Source organism: Hipposideros armiger, unplaced genomic scaffold, assembly GCF_001890085.2.
Source record: "Hipposideros armiger isolate ML-2016 unplaced genomic scaffold, ASM189008v1 scaffold_132, whole genome shotgun sequence".
Lineage (NCBI taxonomy): Eukaryota > Metazoa > Chordata > Mammalia > Chiroptera > Hipposideridae > Hipposideros > Hipposideros armiger.
In genome coordinates, this window is record NW_017731482.1 from 2,822,453 (window position 1) to 2,839,191 (window position 16,739).

A 16,739-nucleotide genomic window follows, 5' to 3' on the forward strand; every position below is an offset into this window, starting at 1 on the left:
GGCCTGGGTTGATGGGGCTGGATCCCCAGCACGCATGCGTCCAGATAGATGCTCTGTGGTATTTCTTATACAGATGGAAAGGTAGAGACAGCTAGAGTGGTTTAGGAGCCCAGCCCTAACCTAACTATAATAATCCCCGGCGACCAGAGGCAGGACCGTAGCGTCCGTAGCCAAGAAAGGGCCTTGCCAAAAGAATTAACGCACAACACTGCCCGCCCCCTCTCGTCCGCACGCGCTCTGCTTTTCCTGCACGTGCTTGGTTTCCCGGCTCACGTTGAGCAGCCGGACTGTACCAATCTCTGCGGGGGAGAGGCAGAGGGGCAGACAGAAGGAGCAGCAGGAATAACCAGGCGCGACTCTTGCACTGGGGGACTCGACCTCCATGCCTCTCCCGCCGGCCACCTCACCGGCACAGAATAACACCCCTCCCCGCCCCCGGCGGAGCCAGGCCCCCACGCCCTCCCCCGGTGGAAGTGGGGAGAACCTCGGGTTGGAACGCCGGTCCCGCCTCCGCTTGCGTCGGGCACCGCCCCGTTGTGAGGTTATAAAGTGCAGCGCTCCTAACGGCGAGCGCATTGGCTGCAGTCAGAGCTTCCCTTTCTGTAGATCCTCGGTTCGCGACGGGCCGCCCGCCCGCCTTCAGCTCCCTGTGCTGTAGCCTCGCCGGCGTCTTCGCCGTCCCCGGATTCCCGTGCTCGGCGCGAAGCCCTGGCCCCGGCGGCCGGGGCATGGGCCAGGGGCGCGGGTTAAGGCGGCTTCCCGCAGTGCCGTGACGTGCACCAGCTTCAGCATGAAGACCCTCATCATAGCCGCTTACTCCGGGGTGCTGCGAGGTGAGCATCGAGCACAGGCTGCCCGGAGTGAGACCTTTAATGGAGGATCTGTGCTGTCACGTGAGGGGTCTGGGCGATGGGGTGAGGGTCTGAAAGATGAGGGGTCTGCAGGGCCTTGTGGACTTTCTTTCTGGGGTCATAAAGCGGCAATGTTTTCAGCAAAGGCTGTCAGGACTAAGGCAAGGACTAAGGCAAGCAGGAGCGTGTTCTTATAATGAGGGTACGTTGCTGGAGGACTGGCCATTGTGTAGGTTGAAGTCCCAACCCCTTTTCTTTTATGAAAGCTTGCCACCCCCGCTCCCCTTAGATCATTTGGGTCTGGGATGAGGGAAGAGTAATGGTTCCTTCGTCTGATCCAGGCAGCCTGGCATGGTAATCAAGCCTGGGTTCATTCCCTGGCACTCATCAGCTTTTGCAGCCTGTGTTACATCACTTCCCTTCCCCCAGCTTGTTTTAATCACCTGCGAGATAGGGGTGATATTTGACAGCTCCTCTCGAGCCCCCAGCATTGTTGGTTCCACCTGACAGTTCCCTCCCCTCGCTCCTCACCAGGCAGAGTAAGGCAGGAGAGACTGGATGGGGCAAATTGGCAAGGGTTTTGCAATCCTCTGAAACAGCCACCAGTCAGAGAACATACCTGGCTGGGACACGTGTGCCCACACTGTCCTCTACCTGACATTCATTCTCTAGTTCAGGCCCACTCAGCAGCAACTGTTGAGCAGAACCTGGCACACTTATAAGGTGGGCAGAGGACCCTGGGTGCCCTCCAGTGTGGCCCATGCTCCTGGTTCACCAGTGTGGGACTGAGCCCTTCAGTGACTCTGGGAGCTTTTCCCACGTGAGGAAGAACATCCCTTCCACCTCTCACCTCCCACCTATGGTTGAAGAAACTGAGGCTGTAGAACGCATGACCTGCCCAAGGTTTTCTTAAACAGATGTCTTGACCATGGGATTAAATACAAACCCGGGAGACCCTGCGAAGTTATCATAGCTGTCCTCGTCTGAATGTGTCTTGCTTGAATCCTCCCTCCCCCTAAATCTTAATTCTGCTTGCTGAACCTGTCCTACTTAGCGTTTTTCTTTAGTAACTAACAATTGCCTACTCTACCCACTTTCATTGTAAAAATAAAATATACTAATTATTTGAATTTTGAAAAATATAGAAACACAGGATGAAAATAAAAATTGCTGGTATTGGCTAGCCAAAGATTCCTATTGCCATTTTAGTATATTCTTTAGAATTTATACACATTATATAGATAAAGTTGAGGGCAGGCTGTAGATATAGTTCTGAATCCTGTTTTCTCTCTCTTGATGTCACATCATGAGTATTTCCTTCTGTTACTCAAAATTCCTTATAATCTAGTGGCTATAAGGTAACCCACCTTGGAGCTGTATCACAGTTTAACCAGGTCCTGGGTATTGGTGTTGTTCCCTGTGTGACTGTCACTGTGATTGTCTGCCCCTTTTGGCCTGGGTGCTGTTTGTTGCCCTTGGAGAGGTACTGAACTGCCGTCGCCATCTTGGGGGACAAGCAATCTAAGCTGCCCCATGAACCCCGCCCCCCACCCCCCAATAGCCTCTGATAGCCCTTTCTCTCACTTAAGAGTAATGGTCCATTCACTGTGCCCTTTGATGCCCATAACAGGAGAAGGAAGGGACTTACCCATGTTCATGCCTTTAAAAATGCTTTTGTCTCCAGGGAATGGGCCAGGGATGCTCTCTGTGCTAGCCCTTCCTGGAGATTCCTTTCCTTCGCCTCTGCTGTCCACAGCTGGAAGCTGTATCTTCCAGGAATCAGGGGCCCTGATGCTCACATTTTTTACCTAGAGTTTGTTATTCAGGAGGACTCCTCGTGAATGATTTTGAGCAAGTCACTTCATATCATCAGGAGCATGTCCCCATGTTGGTATAAGATCTGGAAAACATTTAAAAAAAGATTTTTATTAAAAAATATAGCTAACATTATATTAGTTTCAGGGGGAAAACATTTATTTATTTATTTATTTATTTATTTATTTATTTAATTAATTCACTGTGAGGAATTCCATCATGATGTAGCAAGGGCTGTTATGAAATGCAAACCAATCACTTTAGCTCCCTGGGATCTACTTTGGTGAAAGACTGGGTGGGGTAGGGGAGGGTGCCAAAGCAAATTTTGTGTTATCTAGACATCTTCATTAGACCTGCTTTCTACATCCTCGGTCTTTGAGGACACTCCCCAGTGGCCTGGTTTGCCTCTGCCGATAAGGTTCCACTGTTGTGAGGTGGCGAACACCCTATTAGTGGTGATATTCAAGGAGAGACCATGGATTCCGTGAAAGGAAGTCCTGTGATGGGTGAGAGATTGAAATAGATACCTCGGTGCCTGTTTTCTTGACCAAAAGAAAAGACCAGCTGTGGGAACATGGGTAGGTGGGTGTCTGTTGGGAGGAGGCGGAAGTCCCTGCTGGTATTTTCTAACCTCTGAAGGACTAGCCTGTGCAGGGTGGAGGCTGCAGGCTTCCTCACATTTGCATCCCTGCCTTTGCCCCTGGATGGGAGGCTCTTCAGGTTAGAATCCTCTGCCGCCTGCTTACATCCCTAGGGTTCAACGCATAACTCAGCACGAGATGGTGGCAGTCCCAGTAAAATTCTGAGCTGATTTGTTTTGTGTAGCTCCAAAGAGCAAGGCCAGGAACAAGGGTGGGATTATGGCTGGCAGGTTTTGATGTAATGGAAGAATTCTAACAGCCATTGAGGGCTGCAGCAGGCTCTGTGTGGGCAGGGGGTAGGGGGTGGAGCTCTCCATCACTGGGGATATGCAAGCAGATCGTTGGTAGTGGGTGAAACTAAGAGGCTCAATTGTTGGGGGATGGAACTGAGGGTTGACAGTTACCTAACCCAGTCCTAGATTATAAGATGAGAACACCACTCTTCATGTTCCCCTGTCCCCCAATTCTTTGTAGCATTCCCTCTGCACTATACCACCTCCCCGGGTGCACAGAGGCCACTTTGGGGTTACCCGTGCTACCCGAGGGCCCTTCTGGGCTGAGAAAGGAGGGCCAAGAGTAGTGTTTTATTAGCAGATTGATTGAGTCACTGGCTAGCGTGGCAGTCCTGCCTCACCCCCATCCTCCATCCCCAAATTTGGCAGCATTACTTGAGTCATAAAATCATAGCTGTCAGTTAATGCTGGATCTGGCCCAGCCCTCTTGTTACATCGGGGACACTGAGGGCCCCAGAGAATAGGCAGTGGTCCAGAGTTACCCTTAAAGCCAGGGTTAGAATCCATCTCCCAGTCTGCGACTTGCTTCCTTAAACCAAGAGAGAAGTGTGGTGAGGTGCCGAAGGTCTGGGCGCAGGACTTTGGCCATTGTAGGTGCTCAGCCGTTTCCAGTCTCCATGAGGGGGTGGCAGATCACCCCTCCCAAGCTTTTTGAGGGAGCCCTCCCCGCCCCCACCCCCCCGCTTGCCCTGATGGATAGAGATGCCATAAAGTCCCCTCATCATACTTCAAACCTTCCAAACTCCCCCTTGTGGCCATGAAGCCCCACGTGAGCAGCTCCCACCACCTCATGACCGCATCTCCTTCCATGTTGTACTCAGAATTGCCAGTGGTTTTCCTCTTCCTGCAGTGTTCCCACCAGTGCACTCCTGTCTCAGGGCCTTTGCGTGTGCCGCCCTTCTCCTGCCCAGATCTTTGCATGGCTGGCTTCTGAGCCTTCATCTCCTCCCACAGGCGCTTTCTGACCACACCACCCGGAGATCTGCCCCCTAGTCACCACATCTTGTTTAATTTTTTATAGCCCTACCATTACCTAAAATATGTGTACTTCTCAGTTTAGGTAATTGTCTCCTGGATAAGAATATCAGCCCCTTGGGAACAAGGACCTTGTCTTTCTTTCTCAGTGTTGTGTCCTGGCATCTAGCACAGTGCCTGGCATGTAGTAGGTGCTCAGTAAATATCTTGCTGAATGAATGAATCATTAATGGGCCCTCAGCCCTCCTGAGAGCTGCCCTGTTCCTCTTGGCAGGAATCTCTGCTTTTAGCCTCAGTGTGATTCCTCAGTCCTTCCTCAGGCTTCCTCTGTGCCTTCCTCTGCTGGGTGGTGGGGCTGCAGCTGTTCTGTGCCCTGGAGACACCCACAAACTCATGAGGAGCTGGCTCCAGGGCTGAGTGCCAAGTGGGTGGAGCCGGGCTCACCATGGTCCCCTCATTGCTTCCAGTGCTTAGAAAACAGAGAGCCAGAATTCCATCCCCGGCTTCCCTCTGGGACGTGGCTGGTGGCCTACTTTGCATCTGGGAATGTCACTCCTCCTGTATGGAAAATAGGATCAGAAATCTCAAACTCTCAAGGATGTGCATGTTTGAGTGAATGTGACTGGAAAGTGCTTTGTAAACCAATTTGTGATGCTCGAGTTAGTCCGTGTCACCTATCCTGTGCGACATATGCAGCAGGTCCCCCAGTGCTATAGAGAGTGGCAGGCTGTGCTCTGGGGGCATCCAGGAAGCTTCACCACAGTGGGGACCCTTCGACTTATTGATGGAGCACCTCCTGTGTGTCAGATTCTGTACTGCACACAATGGGTCAGCCCTGATCCCTGCCTTTGAGGAAGTGAGACAGGGAGGGGTGAGGGGTGAGCTGTGGGGTGGGGGGAAGTAGGGCGAAGTGCGTATACACAAGATGACAGTGCACAGTGATCCATGCAGTGACAGGGGAGGAAGAGGGGAACTGGAGGGCTGGAGGTGAGGGTGGGGCAGCCTGGGGTCAGGGAAGGCTTCCAAGGAAGAGGTGACATTCACTCTCAATACTGAAAAATGAATAAGCATTAGCAAGGCAGGCAAGAGCATTCAGGTACAGGAAACAGCATAAACAGTGGCTTGAGATTTGGGTGGGAGGGGCAGTGTCTCCAAGTCAACACACTGGGCTGAGGTCCTGCTATGCTGAGAGGCAGAGATAAGGGAGATAAAGGCTGTTGTATCCAGACCTGGAGTGGCTCACCTACGCCCATCTTAGGGCGGGGAGATTTGAGAGCTCCTCGTAAAGGAGCCTGGTGCACCCAGTTTCTTGGCTTCCACCACTTCTGGGGGCTCTTCATATGGAGCTGCTGCTGGCCGATTTGAGGGCCTGGGGTGAGGAGTCAGGCCTGGGGTCTGTCCAGCCCCTGCTCTGCCCTTGAACTAGTGTGCAGCCTCAGCAAGCCATGACTGCTTCCTGATTCAATCTCCTCATCTATAAAATGGGCAAATGCATCATAAGAGTAATTTGCCTAGGTTATGCTGCAGATCCAAGGAAGCTGAATCCACAAACCCTTTGAGCAAATTAACAGAAGCAGAAAACGTGAATTTTTTTCATTGTCAGAGCAGATTGATCAGCCCTGAGCAAAGGGCCGGGAGCCTCACTCTGCATCTGCTCCCTGTGTGACCTTGAACAAGACCCTGCCCTTTTGGAACCTCGTTCTCCTCTGTACAGCAAGAAGGGTTGGATGAGATAGCCCCCTCGGGTTCTTTTAATCTCTGCTGCAGAAATGGGATTCAAATCCTGCCCCTGACTGCTGGGGTGGGGGGCTCTGGGGGTCAGCCTCCTCCTCATGTCCTCATGTTGTCCGTGTGAAAATGGGCTCACATCCTGCTTGGGGCCCAGGTAAGTGCTGCAGAAGAACCTAGTTCCCCACACTTGCTCATGTGTTTTGATAGGGCCCTATTTTGAGGACTCCTTGGTGACACACCCACAAGCTGGTGGTGTTGCCATGGCAACCCCTTCCACTTCAGTAGCTATTTTTTTTAATGTGTCAGAAGGTAGGGCTGGGGAAAGCAGGCCACTGGGGTTCTCAGCAATCACCTTCATGGTCCCGGTTGCAGTTCCAGTGTCAGGAACATAGCCTTTAGTTGCTGTTGCAGTGTCTGGAACATGGCCTCCGGTTACAGTTACAGTGTCAGGAACATGGCCTTTAGTTGCTGTTCCAGTGTCAGGAACATGGCCTCCGGTTACAGTTCCAGTGTCAGGAACGTGGCCTTTAGTTGCTGTTCCAGTGTCAGGAACATGGCCTCTGGTTACAGTTCCAGTGTCAGGAACGTGGCCTTCAGTTGCAGCTCCAGTGTCAGGAACATGGCCTCCTAAGAGACCCACTGCCTTGACCTCACCTTCCAAGACTCTCCCTACTTCATGACAACCAAATATTTGAAAACCCAGGTCTCTGGAGTAGCCCAAGGAGTGGCTTGTTGTCTCTTTAGGGGGATCTTTGTGGATAATTCAGTAGTGGATTCTAGCAGAGCACAGAAGGCCCAGGTTGTCAGCACCTGAGATTTCAGCTGATCTAACCCAAACCCCTAATTTAGTGCCACTGGGGAGACTGAGACCTGGAGAAGGTTGGAGGAGGCCTAGGGTCCCAGCATATCTGTGGGTCCTCAGGATGCCTGGATCCTATGCAATAGGCCCTAAGACCGAGAAGCAGGAATCCGCTTGTCCTGATGGCCAAGCCAGTAGTTTTCGAGCCAGCATACCTGCCACAGCTGTGTTTTGGGTTTCCAGTGGCTTGGCTTCCCCCTGGGGCCAAATGTCCCAGCTGGCCCTGCTTTAAGAACCCCTAATTTGCAAAACAGAACCCTAAAGTGGGGATTATTAATCTTTCCAGGAAAGAACTCAGCAGTGTGTTGGGACCAGGTAAACGGCTGGCTAGTTCTTAGGCCCCATCTGCAGTTGGTGGAGGAAAGGGGAGAAGTGGGTAGCAATCTTCCTGGCCTTTAGGGTTGGGTCCAGGACTCCTTGGCCTGGTGTTCCTGATCTTTCATGTCTTCCCTTTCCACCTTCTCACCCAGACTCACACTCACAGGCTCTTTGCTCCAGCCTGGCTGAGTTACTACAGTTCATTTCCCAAACATGCTCTCTCCCTTCCTGGCTTTTGCAAATGCCATTTGCAGGACTCCAGTATCTGGGGCCTGACCCTGTACCTCACCTCCCTTCTGTCAGCCTGGCAAACTCTTACTCATCCTTTACATCTCATCTGACCCATTACTTCCTCCAGGAGGGCATCCCTGAGAACACCCTGCAGGCTGGGTTGGGGGGCCTCCTCTGAATTCCCTGACCCTGACTTACTGTCTGTGCCTAATTGTTCATAGCCCTGTCTCCTGGGGCTGTCATAGCTGGGGTGGGTGGCCCCAGGAAAGAGTTCAGCCCGCAGCAGTGCCCGAGAAGCAGAGAGCCAGGGTCTGGCAGCTTCCACCCTGGAGCGGCACCTGGCATATAGATGGTACTGAGAAAGCACTTGTCGAATGGTTGTTAATGTTTGGGCTCCATCCTCGTCTTTTCCCCTCTCGAGCCTTTCACGGTTGCCCCTGCCTTTAACCCTCCAGGAGAGAGGAGGCCTTTCCCTCATGATTCCCCAGAAAGCTCCATCTGACCCTCTGTCATGGCCCAGGTCAGTCCGCTGTGGACTGGGCTTATCTCTTCTTGTCCAGGCCCTGTTTGTTCATCTCAGTCCCCTCGAGCATCCAGTCATTCAGCAAATATTGACCGAGCACCTGCTCTGTGCCTGACCCCATGCTGGGCACAGGCACCCAGAGGAACGAGGCATGGTCCCCGCAAACAAATAACACACTCTTTCCCATCATGAGAAAGGCTGAATAGAGGGGTGAGGTGGGGGCACATGGGGTGCAGGGAGGAGGGCTTCCCCCAGGAAGGGTCAGCCTGGAAGGGTAGGGGAGGTCCAAAGGGCCAGTGCTCAGCGCGTGTCTGGCATTGAACCACCCGCCAAACTGGACTTGCGGGTGACAGGACTCTAGCTTGGGGGACTGCAGGCAGGGCCAAGAACGTGGGGAGACTTCCTGGAGGGAAGGAGTATCTGGCTGAACACGCAAGATGCAGAGTAGGGACAGCTTCATGTGCCAGTCTCCCAGGAGCACAGCCCTAGACTCGGACTTTAAAATAATGGGCCTGACACTCCAGAGCCATGGCTGGCCCTCTCGTCGTAGGTGTGGACTCCTGCTGAAATCCACCTGGGGGGCCTGGAAGAGAGCTAGCCTCTGGCCTGGAAGATGTGGCATCTCTTTGGCACTTGTCCTAGCTTCCTTGTCCCCGGACTTCCCTGGGGCTGGCAGGGTCAGTCAGGGATCAGTATGTCCTTCCTCCCCCTCCATGCAGACTTGTAGCCAGCCCTGTGGAGTCGCTTGGGGCAACTTCCTTATGGTCCGGTTGGCAGTTGGTGGCCCAGGACAGAGCTTATTTAACAGATGAGAAAACTGAAGCTGACAGAGGCTAAGTGACTTGCCCAAGGTCCCAAGTGGGGCTGGGGATATGAGCAGAATGACTCCCCCACTCAAAGAGCCCCTAGAAGCCACATCTCTGTGGCTTCATTGGTATCTTTCTAGCTCTCTTAACAGACGTACCAGACACTGTTCCTTTTCCATAAGTTGTTTGGGTTCCTCACAACAGTCCTGGATCATAACTAAGGAGGATACTGAGTTTTAGACAGGGTAGGGGTAGGAACTTTCAGGGCCTCATTGTAGGGAAAAGATCAGAGCTCGGTTTGAAGCCCAAGTCTGCCGACGCCAACACTTTTGCTCCCAGGCAGGGCAGGGGCTGTTATACCCATTAGACCCGAGAGGACACTGAGGCTCACTTGATAATTACCCAGCATTCGTGAAGGTCTTTACTTTTTATGAAGCTCTTGCCTATACATGATCTCATTTAATTCTCACAACAGTCTGGCGCGGTAGGTATTAGCTCCACTGCACAGATGAGGAAACTGAGGCTTGTACAGGAGGTGACTCACCGAGGCCATGCTTCCTGTGCATCAAGGGCCAGGTTCTCTTGACTCCCAGCTTCCCGTCCTCTGCCCCTTCCTGAGGCTGGTGAGCTGCCTCCCCAGATGCCAGTAGCGAAGGTGGGTGGAGGAAGCAGTGTGGGCCGTCCAGAGGCGTGACCCTTGAGGCCCCTGCCTCCCCGTGGAGGCTGGCCATGCTCAGTGCCTCTTCCCTGCAGGGCAGAGGGTCCCTTTGCCCCTCTCTGTAGCTCATTACCCGCCAATTACTTTTCTTCGTAGCTCTCATCACTGCCTGACGCTACATCATACCTTTCCGGGTACGTGCTTTATCTCTCCCTCAGCGGAATTTAAGGCCCCCAACAGGTGCGGCTTCATCTGCTGAGTCCACTGCTATTTCTGCAGCGGTTAGTACAGTGCTCGCTACCTCCTAAGGGCTCCATGCTTCAAGTCTTAACCTCTGTCCCCACCCACGTCCTCTGGAAGCCATTTTTTATTACTGTAGCCCTTTTCAACTTCTCTATTCTCAGTTTCGTTTGGGGTAAACATGAACTCCCGTTTCTGGGTCATAGAATATTCTTTGGGCCTGCCTCTTTACAACTCCCCCTGAGTCTGCTCCAGCAGGTGCTCCCAACCACAGTACCTACTTTCCCCCTCTTTGTCTCCCGGAACTTGCCTTCAGGGCCCTGCCAAGGCCTCATGGCCTCCTTGGAGCCTCCCGGGTGACTGCCCTCGATCTACTCCCTCTTCTCGTGACACACAGCTTTGTGTTTGCTCATTATTAACACCACTTCCCACTCTGGTTGATGGTGGAAACAATGACAGTAGCTACCACTTAATTACCCAACAAATGCCAACTGCGTTTTCTTCATTTCGTCTTCCCAACAAACCTGTGAGGTGGGATTGTCATCCTTATTTAACAGATGAGAAAACCGGAGCTGAGAGAGGCTGAGTGACATGCTCGAGGTCCCAAAGCTATGCAGGGGCAGAGCTGGCTCAGGGACCTTTCTCAGATGATGGGGGTTTGATGTCAGACCCTGCTTCCTCAGGCTTGTGTGAGAGGAAACCCTGGTTTCATCGGCCCTGGGTGCACCCCTGGGGTCACTCTGCTATCAGATGTTGGCAAGGAGGTGTTTAGACACTCGGATACCCATACCCACCCCCAAGCAGGGCCTGGGACTGAGGGGTGTTTGGCCTCAGTGCTGTGGGCAGCCCTGGCTTAGCCCTTGCAGCAAGAGCTTAGCTGGTGGGAACACATTCCTTGCATAGCCAGTCTACAGGAGAGTGTCCCCACTAGACTTGGGGCAGAGTGGGACAGAGCAGGCAGCCCTCCCTTAGCTGGGGGCGTGTCCCTGAAGTCTGGGTGTGGACTGGCTTGGTTAGTAGGGACTAGCCCTCCACAGCATGGCATCGTGGAAATGAAGGACTCAAAACCCAAATACCTGCCTGGAGTCCTGGTGCCCCTACACCCTGACCGCGGGCAAGTGGTTTAGCTTCTTTTGGATTCACTTCGCCTCATTGCCTCAGTTTCCTTCTCTGTGAGATGGGGTGGCCCATCCCTGCCTTGTCCACCCTCCTGGGGAGTGCTGTGGGCAGTGAAGCCCCATCTAGACACAAGGGGCTGGAATTCCTTTCTGAGTGTAAGAGCGGGCTCTGGGTGGTGTCCCTGGCATCTCCACCCCCTCTGCCCTCCAAATCTAGAAGCAAATGAGCTGTGTAAAATAAATGGTGTCCAGGAGCAGCTATTTGATTTGGCTGTTGAGAACTTTTTTTCCATAGGACTAGTCAGCTCACTCTACATAGGACTCTACAGTTTGTCTTGTCTCCCTCCATGAAAAAAGAGATGTCTGTACGTAGCGGTTCTGTTACCATCACAGGTGGGAAAACTCATGCTCAGAGAGGGTGAGAGAGACCATCCCCAGTCCCCAGCCCATCTCTGGGGTCCTCAGTGATGGGGCTGGGGGCCTTCCTGTCAGGCAGCCCAGTCTAACTTGGGCATCCAGGCCTTCAACTGCCTCTGGGGCCTATGGGTTTGCTCCTTCATGTAGTAGACTCTGCGAGCTCCTTTTTTCACAGGCCCTATACACAGGGCTCTGGGCACAGATAAATCAGGCAACAGCCCTGGCATCTAGGAGACACTGGCACAAGAGGATGGCCAAGTAAATAGACACTGGCTGCAGTGGGATGGGTGCTGAGAGGGTGTGCAGAAAGTGTGGTGTGCTGAGGGAGGATGGGGGAGGGGCAGCAAAGGAGCAGATTGGAGCTAGGACTTGGCAAATGCTGAGGCTTCCTGCTGGCCCCACCCAGGACTTGGAAACAGGCTGGATGTGAAAGGTGGTGGCGATCAGATGCAGTGGTGGCATCTAATTGCAGCAGTGGCATCCAACCAGCTTCTGCTGGACCCCTCCCAGCCACAGCCAAGGCCGAGGAGGTGCTGACAGCTGTGTGAGGAGGGCTGGCAGTGGCCTGGGGGTGCCCAACTGAACCCTCACTTCCCATCTGCCGGCAACTGTACTGGGGCGTTTGCAAGGTGACAAGCCACAGGAGGGTGAACACCAGAGTCCAAGCAGTTGAAGAGATCCTAGTGTTCATCCTCCTTACCCCCATTTTGTAGATGGGGAAACCGAAGCGCAGAGAGGTGAAGTGACTTGGCTGAGGTAACACAGGAGTTGGTGGCAGAGCTGGGACTGGAACCCTAAGGCCTGCTGCCCCTTAACCTACTTACTGCACAAGACGCCTGCTCCTAGCCTGCTCCTCTGAAGGAAAACAGGTCATTCATTTCCCCCGTCTGCTCCCAGCCTTCCCCCACTTTGTTGTGGGAGAAGAGAGAAGGAACTTGGGGTCCGCAGCATAGGGACAGATTGCAGGCCTGGCAGTTGGGGCTGAATTGAGCCAACTTTGCCACCCTCTGGCTGGGTGACCTTGGCCATGTCACTTCCCTGAGCTGTTTTTCTCACCATCAAAATCGGAGTGATGATGCCAAACCCACAGGCCTGGTGGGGTGTCAGAGCACCTATGGAAGTGCTTTGGAGGCCCCAGAGCATCATGTGCCGTATGAGCAGCCTACCTGTCAGCCAGCCCTGCAGGCAGGGAGCCCAGGGGCCTGAGGAACAGCTAGCGCAGATTCCTGTTCTTCCTCTTGCTCAGCAAACCTTTCTGAGTATTCACTCTGGGTCAGGCCCTGGCAGGCCACTGGGAACCCAGATATGGATCAGACCCTGGCCCGGCCCTTGGGCAGCTCCCAGTGTGATAGGAGAATGGACTTGTAATAAGAATTAGTACAAGGTGAGGGCTGTGGGAGCCCGGAGGCAGGGCTCCATTTCCCTCTTATTTCTCCATTCAGCTGGCCTCTCCTGACTTCATCTTTAGGAAGGTTCTCTCCATGGGGGTTGGAGATGGGTGGTAAGATGGCCCCAGACAGTTCCAGGCTTGCATGGGCCTTAGAGTTTATAATCCCAGAGAAGGAAAGACAACCTCTCTCCAAAGGCTTGTCCTATCTGGGTACTGAAAGGTGAGGTGCCTTATCTCATTGTCAGGGGATCATCAGGTAGGCAATGCAAAGAGGGGCTGTCTAGGCAGAGGAGCAATGATAAGTCCATAGGGGCTTCCATTGGGGCTGGGGTTCTGTGTCATGGACAGGCCAGCTCCTGGGGCTGGGCTCTGTGGTGAGCCAGGTTGGAATCGTCTGGCCAGGAGGCAGCCAAGCAGGCCCTCGCCTGAGGAACGCAGTGGTACCTCTCTCCCGGCCTCCTTCTCCAGGTAGCCCCTCACTGACTCCCATAGGGACACCTGCCACTCCTCAGCAGTCTTCGCAGTTCCCACTTTGTTGTAGAGCTGGCTATGGGCCGTAATTAGGGCCAAGCTGGTTGAGACTAGACCGGGTAGCGTGGGGGAAGCCTGGCTCTGGCTGACTTACCATGGGGCTTTTGCAAGTCACTCAGGCCCTCTTCTTCCTGTCTGGGTGAGGGTTATACAAGCCCATCTGCAGTTCCTGCACTCTGCCCTTATCTAATTGAGAGACTTCTAATAAGCCTAGCAGACCCAGGTCTTTTCAGTTGTTTAAATGTGGGATGTGTCACCAGTGTGGAATTCCTATATGTCTCCCTCTCCCTACCCCCACGCAGGAGAGCTCCACGTGGTGGTAATGAGTACAACCAGCTGGTTGGCCCTGACCCAAAGGCTGGACCCTGAGCCCTTTTCATTCTTTTTTTTTTTTAGCTGAGCCATCCTGCCACCTGTTGACAGCTCAGCGGCAGCTTAGCTCGGGCCGGGAACAGAACCGACGACCCTGTTGCTCAGAGCTCGCACTCTTGAGCGAGCTCTTAACCAACTGAGCCACTCAGCCGGCCCTCTGAGCCCTTTTCTTAAGCACTCCTCAAGCTGTTGGCCTCGGGGTCTGGTTTGCAGTAGGAAGTGGTCAAATGAGACAATGTCTGATGCCCTTTCCTTCATTGCCTTTGTTCCTCTGCCCAGCAGAAGGTGGAGGCCCCTAGCTTCTCCCTCTGCCTTTGCCTCTACCCCAGCCTTGTCCTACCTGAGACTTTGGACTGAGGATCTTGTTAAAATGCAGGACCTTGATTCAATAGATCCAGTCTGGGGCCTCATATCCTACATGTCTATATAGTTCCCAGACCACTTTGAGTAGGAAGGTGCTGAATGGACTCATTCTGTCTTCTCTTCAGCCAGGGCTCCCAGCCTGCCCCAGACCGAGAGCAGGGACTTGCTACCCCTTAGCCTATGCCCAGCTGCATGGCCCCTGCTTCACTTCATAGCTCAGGTGGCAGAGCCAGCTGCTGGGGGATGACTCGGCAGGCCAGCCCTTGGATCAGGGAGGGGCTCAGGCCTGTGCTTGGGCCTCATTTCCCTCCCCTGTGTACCTCCCTCGGCCTCTCCCCTGGACAGGTTTACCAGGCCCTGAGCACACCCCACCCCTGGACCTGCTGTGGGGAAGGGAAGGTGCACTGAGTAGGGGGGCAGGAATCCTGGGTTCCAGCCTTGGCTCTACTGCCTGGGTAACCCTGTGCAAGCCAGTGTATCTCTCCTGAGACTCCCTGATGGTCCAGTTGGACTATTCTAGATGACCCCAGAGGGCCCTCAGTCTCCAAGGTGCGTTGTTAGGGAAGCGTGGAGGTGGAAAGGGCCTGCCACGGGAGGGTTTTTATAGAGAGGGTGAAGGAGCGTTTATGTGCCAAACCTCCGGGATGGCTCTGGCCCAACCTCTTTATTTTGTTTTTGTGAGTCACATACCCAGTTATGCTCATGGAGTATTAGATGCTACCGAGTACCTAATATGTGTGCCATTCCCTGCGGATATGTAAGGGAGCCCTCAGTGGTGTTGCCTGGGGTTACATAGTGAGTGGAACTGAGGTTTGAACTGGGGTCTGACTCTTCGGTTGCACCAAATCCCCTCCCTCTGATCCGTTACACCAGGTAAAGGGGGCAAGACTGGTCTGTCTGCCTTGAGGTCTGATGTTACCTGTGTACCCCCTAAAAGTCAAAGCAATTGTTGACTTTCAGCTGATGAGGGTTATGTCCCTTTCTAAACTCCGCTGTGACCTTGTTGCTCAACAGATTTTGAAGAAATGCAAAGGCTTGAGTATAAGACTCTAAACCCTGGCCCTCTTACTCCCAGCAGTAGGCCAGGGTGAAAGGCCATGCGACTCTCAAGGACAAGTTTGTCACTTAGTGTCCCCAGAGTGGGGGGTGTGAAGGAATGTTTGACCAGCACACAATAGGCACTCAGTAAAGATGTACTGAGCGAAGGGCATGCAGTTGGAGCTCAGCAGATGTGGGTTTGAAGAGGCCCACTCCTTTGGTCCAGCTGGCGGAAAGAATGGGGTATGGGTTAGGAACCTCACCCACACTCTCCCCCAGGGCTGGCTCTCCTGCAGCCACCAGGCTTTCTGGTCCCATTGCCCATCAGCTGCCAGAGTCCGAGGTGTCATCCTGGGGGCACAGCCACAGAGCCAATTAAATGAGCACATCTCGTCCTTACTTGGAGGCTTGGCACTTGCTTGGTAGCAAGCATAATAGCAGCCCTCAGTGTCCGAGGCTGCCTGAAGCCTCCTGGCCACGGGGTCCTTTGCTGAAGCAAAGGCTCTGGCCTGATGCCTCTCTCAGCCTGATGCCTTGGGCACTGAGATGAAGTTGAAAGTGTAAATCGCTGTGCAGGTGCTAGTGGTGGCGGTATTGATGGTGTTGGGGATGGAGGCCGGAGGCCGCAGCTCCCTGGGAAAGAGTATGGGTCCTGGGACGAGGCGGCTTGGGCCGGGACTGGGCATGCTCAAAGTATATTTGGGGGAAAAAACATTGCAAATTGGATGTTGAACCTGTGTCCTTGGCCTCACAGACACAGAGAGCAAAGATTAAATATTTGTACTGGATCTAGATAAAGGATAAGGACAGGAGTTGGATTGTGACGAAAGGAGGGAAGAGAACTGGCAGTTATGCAGTGCCTCCCCCAGCCTCGTTAGAGACTTAATTTGGTCTCCAAAATGACCCTCTAAGGGGACACCATTTTCAGTGTGTGTGTGTGTGTGTGTGTGTGTGTGTGTATATATATATATATATTTATGTATGTATATACAGAGAGAGAGAGAAAGAAAGAAAGAAACTGGGGCACAGGGAAGCATGTGAACAGCCCAGAATTACAAAACTACTGGGCGACAGGGCTAGGATTTGAACCCAGGTCTGTTTGATTTTGTAGCCCGTTCTCCTCTCACATCTAGGAAGGCGTCTGTGGGAGGTGGGTTGGTGTAGGGGAGTCTGAGGCTAGGGGGAAGAGTGGCAGCCAGCTGACATCTCCTCTCTGTTGCAGGCACTGGCTCCAGCATCCTCTCTGCCCTCCAGGACCTCTTCTCCGTCACTTGGCTCAATAGGTCCAAAGTGGAAAAGCAGCTACAGGTCATCTCAGTGCTACAATGGGTCCTGTCCTTCCTCGTGCTGGGTAAGCCGGGGCTTTAGAGGGTGAGGGCAGGCAGGGGCCACCTCCCCAACAGAGGGTAGAGCAGGACCTCTGCCCTACAGGGCTGAGAGGTAGGAGCATCTTTCTACTTACCACCTTTTGAGTCCCTAATCAAGTGCTCTACCACTAGGCACGCATGAGGACTCAGTGAGATTCAGTGGTAGGTGGTATGGTTCCCATTTTGCAGATGGGAAATCCAA

At 53.4% G+C, this 16,739-nt stretch overlaps 1 protein-coding gene across 1 annotated transcript in view; it reads left to right on the plus strand.

The window, feature by feature from the left end:
• Nucleotides 1–554: 554 nt before the first annotated feature.
• The window catches only part of DGAT2 (diacylglycerol O-acyltransferase 2), a 33,389-nt gene continuing 17,204 nt past the window's right edge, over nucleotides 555–16,739 (plus strand). Inside the window, exons 1-2 of the mRNA XM_019649428.1 lie at nucleotides 555–833; nucleotides 16,393–16,521. Of these exons, the coding sequence (XP_019504973.1) occupies nucleotides 791–833; nucleotides 16,393–16,521 (172 nt within the window). The 5' untranslated portion in view covers nucleotides 555–790. The remainder of the gene's footprint in view (nucleotides 834–16,392; nucleotides 16,522–16,739) is intronic.